At 60.8% G+C, this 7,344-nt stretch overlaps 1 protein-coding gene across 1 annotated transcript; it reads right to left on the bottom strand.

Annotated features, from left to right (window-relative positions):
* Positions 1-3,416: 3,416 nt before the first annotated feature.
* CST6 (cystatin E/M) lies at positions 3,417-6,775 on the bottom strand. Its single transcript, XM_029060949.2, has 3 exons — positions 6,348-6,775; positions 5,256-5,381; positions 3,417-3,699 (listed from the first exon to the last, which is right to left on the bottom strand). Exons 1-3 carry the CDS (start codon positions 6,633-6,635, stop codon positions 3,610-3,612), a joined length of 504 nt encoding a protein of 167 aa, XP_028916782.1. The 5' UTR covers positions 6,636-6,775; the 3' UTR covers positions 3,417-3,609.
* Between the last annotated feature and the right edge of the window lie 569 nt (positions 6,776-7,344).

The raw sequence follows: 7,344 nt of genomic DNA, 5'->3' as shown, positions 1-7,344 counted from the left end.
CCACGGTTTCTCCGTTTGGTTATTGCGTCTGCCACGGGGCCGGGAGAGGCCGAAGCCTCTGAGGAGGACGCCCTCACCGGCTCTGCCACGCTCAGCCGCCGCGCCACCCCCGGCCCATCTGCCACGCTCGGCCCCGAGCCCTCGGCCGCTCCGACCCCCTTGGCCGCTCCGCCACTCTTAGCCACTCTTCCACCCTCGGCCTCGCGCCATCGGCCGCTCTGCTCGCCTCAGCCATTTTGCCACCCTCGGCCACTCCACCGACCTCGACCTCGAGCTCTCGGCCTCTCTGCCGCCCTCGGCCTCGAGCCCTCGGCGTGAGAGGGCCGCGCGGGTAGGGGGGTGTTACGGAAGAGCGAGACCGAGCTCCTGCCCATGGAAACGGGGGAGACGCCACAGAGACACCGAGAGGAAGTGGCACCAACAAAGAGTAAAAGAAAGGAGAAGCACTGTGGTTTAGTGGCAAGAGCCCGGGCTTAGGAGTCAGAGGACCTGGATTCCAATCCCGGCTCCGCCACTTGTCTGCTGGGTGACCTTGGGCAAATCGTTTCGCTTCTCTGAGTTCTCTGAGTTCCCTCATCTGTAAAATGGGGATCAGGACTGTGAGTCCCACGTGGGACGACATGATTACCTTATATCTCCCCCAGCGCTTAGAACTGTGCTTGGCACATAGTAAGCCCTTAACAAATACCATCATTATTAAATGACCACGTCAGGACATAAACATAGCAGCCGTCCAAGCGCCGCGTTGACCACAGGCATACGCGAGTACTCACGGGTCACCGGACAAACAGATGAAGTAATCCCGGGGCAGCTTCAGATATCGAGCCTCCCAGGGATATGTCACAGCTCACGTGGGACATCGTGAGCACAGGGGAATATAATGACTTCATACCAACCTCCTGTCTCTCCCCGCTTCAGTCTATTTCACTCCGCTGCCCAGATTATCTTCGCTCTGGGCACGTCACCCTTCTCCTCAAAAACCTCCAGTGGTTGCCTATCAACCTTCGCATGAAGCAAAAACTCCTCACTCTTGGCTTCGAAGCCCCCCATCCCCTGGCCCTCTCCTACCTCACCTCCCTTCTCTCCCGGTCCAGCCCAGCCCGCGCGCTCCGCTCCTCTGTCGCCGATCACCTCCTCACCGGGCCTCCTTCTCGCCCGTCCCGCCGTCGACCCCCGGTCCACGTCCTCCCGCTGTCCTGAAACGCCCTCCCTCCTCACGTCCGCCAAACTAGCTCTCTTCCCCTCTTCGAAGCCCTATTGAGCGCTCACCTCCTCCAGGAGGCCTTCCCACACTGAGCCCCCCCCTTTCCCTCTCCTCCTCCTCCCCTCCCCATCGCCCCAACTCCCTCTGCTCCACCCTCCCCGCCCCCACAGCACTTGTGTATACTTGTACATATTTACTATATTTATTTTATTAATGATGTGTATACATCTAGAATTCTATTTATCTTCTGATGGTAGTGATGTCTGTCTACTTGTTTTGTTGTCCTTCTCCCCCTTGTAGAGTGCGAGCCCGTCATTGAGTAGGGATTGTCTCTATCTGTTGCCGAATTGGACTTTCCAAGCGCTTCGTACAGTGCTCTGCACACAGAAAGCGCTCAATAAATACGACTGAATGAATGAATGCACGAGTCTGCCCCCTCACAAATGGAGAGCGTTTCTGCCCGTCAGTACCGCTTACTGTACTAACCGCTTGGGAAAATTCAGCACAACAATAATCAGACCCATTTCCTGCTCACGACGAGCTCACAGTCTAGAGGGGGACCCTGATCCCTCTCGAGTTTCTCTGGGGGACCCTCGACCCTCACCCCTGCTCCAGAGTCAGGCGTTCTTCTCCGACCGGCACGGCCGCCGTTCCCGGCACCCGACGGCTCGAGCTGATGGGTCAAGTCCCGTGGCGACCTCCGCCTCGGCTCCCCCCGGCCTGGCTGAGCCTGAGACTCCTCTTGCTACCAGCCCGACAGCCCCCGGCCATCTCCCCGCAGGGATTCCGACCCCCTCGGGCCTCTCCGGAGCCATCCGCGGGCTGGATGACGGATACAGAGGTGTCCGTCCATACCCATGCTCCAGATGGGGGGGGGTGTTGTCTGCTGTGTGGCCCTGGGCAAGTCATTTTACTTCTCTGGGCCTCAGTTCCCTCCTCTGTAAAATGAGGATTAAGACGGTGAGCCCGACGTGGGACGGGGACCGTGTCCGACCCACTGTACGTCTCCATCTTCTTCCTCCCTCCATTACAGACCGGGGTCAGTCCGATCTGGGTCCTTCAAGCAATCCTGCTTCTTCATTCATTCACCGTATTTATTGAGCGCTTACTATATGCAGAGCACTGTACTAAGCGCTTGGGAGAGTACAATAGAACGATTAACAGACACATTTCCCGCCCACAAAGCGCTTACAGTCTAGAGGATGTGGATTCCTCTCTTGAGTAATCATAAAGGTGTGGGTATTAAGCGTTCACTGTGTGCTAAGCATTGAGGCACAAGCAGGATACTCAGATTGGACAGTCCCCGTCCCACAGGGGGCTCATAGTTCAAGGAGGAAGGAGAGCAAATATTTCCGACCCAATTTACAGATGAGAAAACTGAGGTCCAGAGACATTAGGTGACTCGGCCAAGGTCACACATCGGGCAAAGGGCAGAGCCGGGATTAGAACTCAGGTCTCTTGAGCTCTGAGAAGCAGAAGCAGTGTGGCTCAGCGGAAAGAGCCCGGGCTTGGGAGTCAGAGGGCATGGGTTCTCATCCCGGCTCCGCCGCTCGTCAGCTGTGTGACTTTGGGCCAGTCACTTAACTTCTCTGTGCCTCAGTTACCTCATCTGTAAAATGGGGATTAAGACTGTGAGCCCCACAAGGGACAACCTGATCACCCTGCATTCCCCCCAGCACTTAGAACAGTGCTCCGCGCATAGTAAGCACTTAACAAATGCCATTATTATTATTATTATTGCTATTATTATTGAGTCCTAGGCCTGAGCTCTTTCCACTGGGTGGCACCCAACTCTCTGACTGGCTGCCTACGGGGATGGGCGATGGATTAATCACTTTTTCCTCACTCCTTGGGAGTGTCTGTTGATATGTGGCGGTGAGTACCTGGGGAAATGCGTGAATACCTGTATATCTCTTGGACGACGTGTGCGTGTGTGTTGTGAGCACACGCACGGCTGTGGCACTTGTGATGTTGTCAGTCTCGGTCGCAGATGCGATGCATTTTGCACCACTCTTCATCTCAGGCTCGGGTTCTGGAGGCGAGGCTGAGGCGCCCCTGGGGAGGGGGACCGCGGCCCCCCACTCAGCCCCCAAGACGGGCGGGAGAGCGGAGGATCAGGCCCTGGGGAGAGGCTGGAGGTCAGCCCTCGGGGTGACCTGCCGAGCGGACCCCCGCGGACTCTGGGGGGTCACGAACGCACACGGACAGCGGAGGCTGGCAAAGCGGGGTGTTTATTGAGCCGGAGAAGGCCTGCCCACGTCAACACCTGTACCCCAAGGAGATTCCCATTCTACATCTCCCTCCCAGAAAGACCCTCCACCATGGCCGCCCCGCGGTCCCCGCCCTCGCAGCTTCCGCGACCTCCTGCCGGAGGAGGAGCCGGAGCGGGGGCGGAGAAGGAGGGCTCACTGAGGGACTGGAGCACAGTTCTGCTTCAGCAGGTGCATCTCTTGCTTCCAAGGGACCACCAGGACCTCAAAGTCACACTGCAGTTTCTGGGGAGACAGACGTCGAGGGGATGGGAGGGTTGAGGAGGGGGTTTCTCTATTCCCTCCCCTTGGGGGCTCCTTCTCCCCAGTGCCAGGGCTCCCCTCCTCCCGGTTCTCCCTCAGCCCCCACCCCCGCTGGCTTCTCTAACCCCGGCCCTCTGTCTGGGACCAGGTGCACACTGGGGATGGGGAGGTGCGGGGAGCTCACAACGGGCTCTTGTTTGCTAGGGGGACGGGAGAAAAAAAAATCAGGCCATTTTCTCTTTGAATGAATGTTTCAGCGGCAGCGACGAGCCCTCCCCAGCCTCCTCGGCCTGGCCGTGCCTGAAGGCAGCCCGCCACCAGCCCTACGGCTCCAGGACGTCTCCCCACGGGGAGTCCGCCCACCTCGGGAATTTCCGGATCCATCCGGGGACCGGAGGAAGGATGGAGATGCGCCCGCCCGTACCCATCCCGCCGCCCCCTCACCTTTCCGAGACACGCAATCCTGCGGCCACCCGCCCCACCTCTCGACACAAGACGCGGGGCTGAGTCAGAATCCCGACCGCCTTCCCGCCCGGGCTCTCGGACCGGCCCTGCCTCACCCACTCCCGGCCAACCAGCCAGCCCGGCCGGTTCTGACTTCACCCTGTCACGGGGGAACCCCAGAGGACAGGATGAAGACCGGGGTTCTGGGCCAGTGTAGCCTCCGCCTCAGGTCAGGACGGAGCCCGTGACACAGGTATTCCATTCAGAGACCGCCCCCTCAGACTGTCCCCTTCCCTCCCGGGATCTCGGCTGTTGTCCAACCTCCCGGCTGAGCGGTAGGGATGGGGTCCGGTGAGGGAAGGGGATGAGCTCACCGGGAGCATCCTCATAATAAGAGTGGTATCCGTTAAGCGCTTACTATGTGCCAAGCACCGTTCTAAGCGTTGGGGTAGATCCGAGGTAATGGGGTTGGACACAGTCCCTGCCCCATAAGGGGCTCACTGTCTCAATCCCCATTTTACAGTCGAGGTAACTGAGGCACAGGGAAGTGAAGCGACTTGCTCAAGGTCTCACGACAGACGTGTGGCAGAACTGGGATTAGAAATCACGTCCTCTGACTCCCAGGCCCGGAGAGATGGACGTCCACGGCCTCCTCTTACCGGCCAGGTTTGAGGCCCTGGAGCAACCGTCCCTCCACCGGGCATCGTGACAGACGGGCCTCTTGCCACGGCCTCGGCAGAGTGGCCCTTACCCGAGAGTTTTGGGGTGAACCCCGGATTTCCCCCAACTGAGGGTTCACATTAAGACCCCGAGGCTCGGGGCCCCCAGGGAAGGTTCAGCTAAAGGGCCGGCGGGACGGGAAACCCGCTCGTCGGACTTGGCCGATCCAGGATTCCAGCGGGTGGTTACAATTATCGGGAAGGTGGAGTTACGGGGCCCAACCGTAAGCGCTCGGTACGGTGCTCGGCACACGGCAGGCGCTCGGTGTAGACCGGGGATTGGTAAAGGGCCTGTTTCTACCGCGGGCGCTGCCCGTTCCTCATCAGGTGAGGTTAGAGTCTCTTCAGGGGTCGGTTTCCCGCTTGGTCGCTTACCTCCTGGTCTGAGCCCACGGCCAAGGGACAGGTGGTGAGATCCACATTGTTATCAAAGACCTGGTTCTTCAGACAGGACGTGTTCCCCAGCTCCACGGTCAGGTAGTATTTGACGCCGGCCACCAGCTAGACACACGGCAGAATTGGGGCCCGTCTCTCGCAGCTTGTCGTCCTTTCCTCACCCCCTCCCCCTCCGCCCCGGTTTCCCGCTTCCAACCGCCCCCCCCATCCCTCCAGGGTGTCCTGGTCTCCTGCCCCAGGCGGGCTTTCCCAATCCCGAGGTTGGAATTTCATTAAACTCTCCGCCTACACTCAGATTGGTTAAGCCAGAGCGACTAGGAGGGAAACAACAATAATAACAATAGGAGTCGCGGTATTGGTTGAGCGCTTACTATGTGCCAGGCACCGCACTAAGCGCCGGGGTGGAGCCGAGCGAATCGGGCTGGACACGGTCCCCGTCCCCGTGGGGCTCACAGTCTCAGTCCCCATTTAACAGATGAGGGAACTGAGGCCCAGAGAAGTGAAATGACTTGCCCGAGGTCACGCGGCGGGGAAGCCGGGATTAGAACCCATGACTTCATGACTCCCAGGCCCTTGCTCCGGCCACTACGCCGGGGTCACAGCAGCGAAGTGGCGGAGGTGGGATCAGAACCCAGGTCCCCTGATCCCCGGGCCCCGGCTCGGTCCAGTAGGCCCCGAAAGGCTCCATCAGCTCTGAAGGTAGGCAGACCGACCGCCCCCGCTCCTGCTGTAGGTCGAGACCCACGGGTCCCCGTCCCCGACCCCAAGATTTAGGAGACATCAACATTCCTGGCGGGTGGTCAGAGCTGGCAGTGGGAGGCTCGCTCGTCTGGGTCCGTTCCCGGCTTCTCCCACCTCTCCGCCGCCGCCCCTCCGCCCCGGGTCTGGGGTCTGTCCTCGGACCCCCAGGAGGCCTCCGGGCCCCTTCTCTCCCGCCGTCTGGTCCAACGCTCACCCCTCGCCCCCCGAGGATCCGTCCCCCCCTCCCCCAGGCTGCGAGGTCTTCTCTTGAGCCCGAGGACCCCCCCTCAAAGCCTCTCAGAGCCGCTCCCCGCCGCCTGGGCCGCTCACCTGGCTCTGGGCCTTGAGCACTTTGACTTGTCTGAAATAGTAGAGGCTGTTGCTGGCCTGGTTGTACCTGGCCACGACGTCGCGGGCCACCTTCTGCACCTCGGGGTCGGTGACGGACAGGTCCCGCCGGCCGCCCAGGAGGTTGGGCCGGACGACGCCGGGGTCGGTGGCGGGGCCGGCGGCCGGGTCGGCGCCCGGGTCGGCGCCGGGGTCCCCCTGCGCCCAGGAGGCCTCGGGCAGGGCCAGCAGCAGCAGGCAGAAGGCGGCGAGCGGCGGAACGGCCCCCATGACGGACCTGAGGAGGCGAGGAGATGAAGGGACGAGGAGGTGGACGGGCAGGTGCCGGGACGGGCGGATGCTGGGCAGATGGGGAGCGCCCGCCCGGGGCACGGCCTTTACCTGCTCCCTTGGCCCTGCCCCTAACCCCAGACCCCGCCCAGCACAACGGCCCCCGCCCCTTCATTCTCTCCCCTCCCCCCACCCCCGCCCCTCATTCATTCCAATTCGCTCCATTTCTCAGGGGAGAAGCGGCGTGGCTCAGCGGAAAGAGGCCGGGCTGGGGAGTCAGAGGTCGTGGGTTCTAATCCCGGCTCCGCCGCCTGTCAGCTCTATGACTCGGGGCAAGTCACTTCACTGCTCGGTGCCTCAGTGACCTCATCTGTAAAATGGGGCTGAAGACCGTGAGCCTCACGTGGGACGACCTGATGACCCTGTATCTACCCCGGCACCTAGAACGGTGCTCGGCACACAGTAAGCGCATAACAAACACCAACACGGTTATTCCTCGACCCCATCGGCCCCTCTCTCCCTCAACTCCCCGGCCCCGGGCCGGTGGAGCTGGTAATAATCACAGTCATAATCATAATTGGGGTATTTGTTAAGCGCTTACTGGGGTGGATTCAAGCAAATCCCGTTGGACCCAGTGTCCGTCCAACGAGGGGCTCACAGACTCCCATCCCCACTGGACAGATGAGGAAATTGAGGCCCAGAGAAGTGA

Source organism: Ornithorhynchus anatinus, chromosome 3 (assembly GCF_004115215.2).
Source record: "Ornithorhynchus anatinus isolate Pmale09 chromosome 3, mOrnAna1.pri.v4, whole genome shotgun sequence".
In the NCBI taxonomy this organism is placed as follows: domain Eukaryota; kingdom Metazoa; phylum Chordata; class Mammalia; order Monotremata; family Ornithorhynchidae; genus Ornithorhynchus; species Ornithorhynchus anatinus.
Note: the sequence above shows the minus strand (reverse complement) of the source record. Positions and strands in the feature narration are given on the sequence as shown.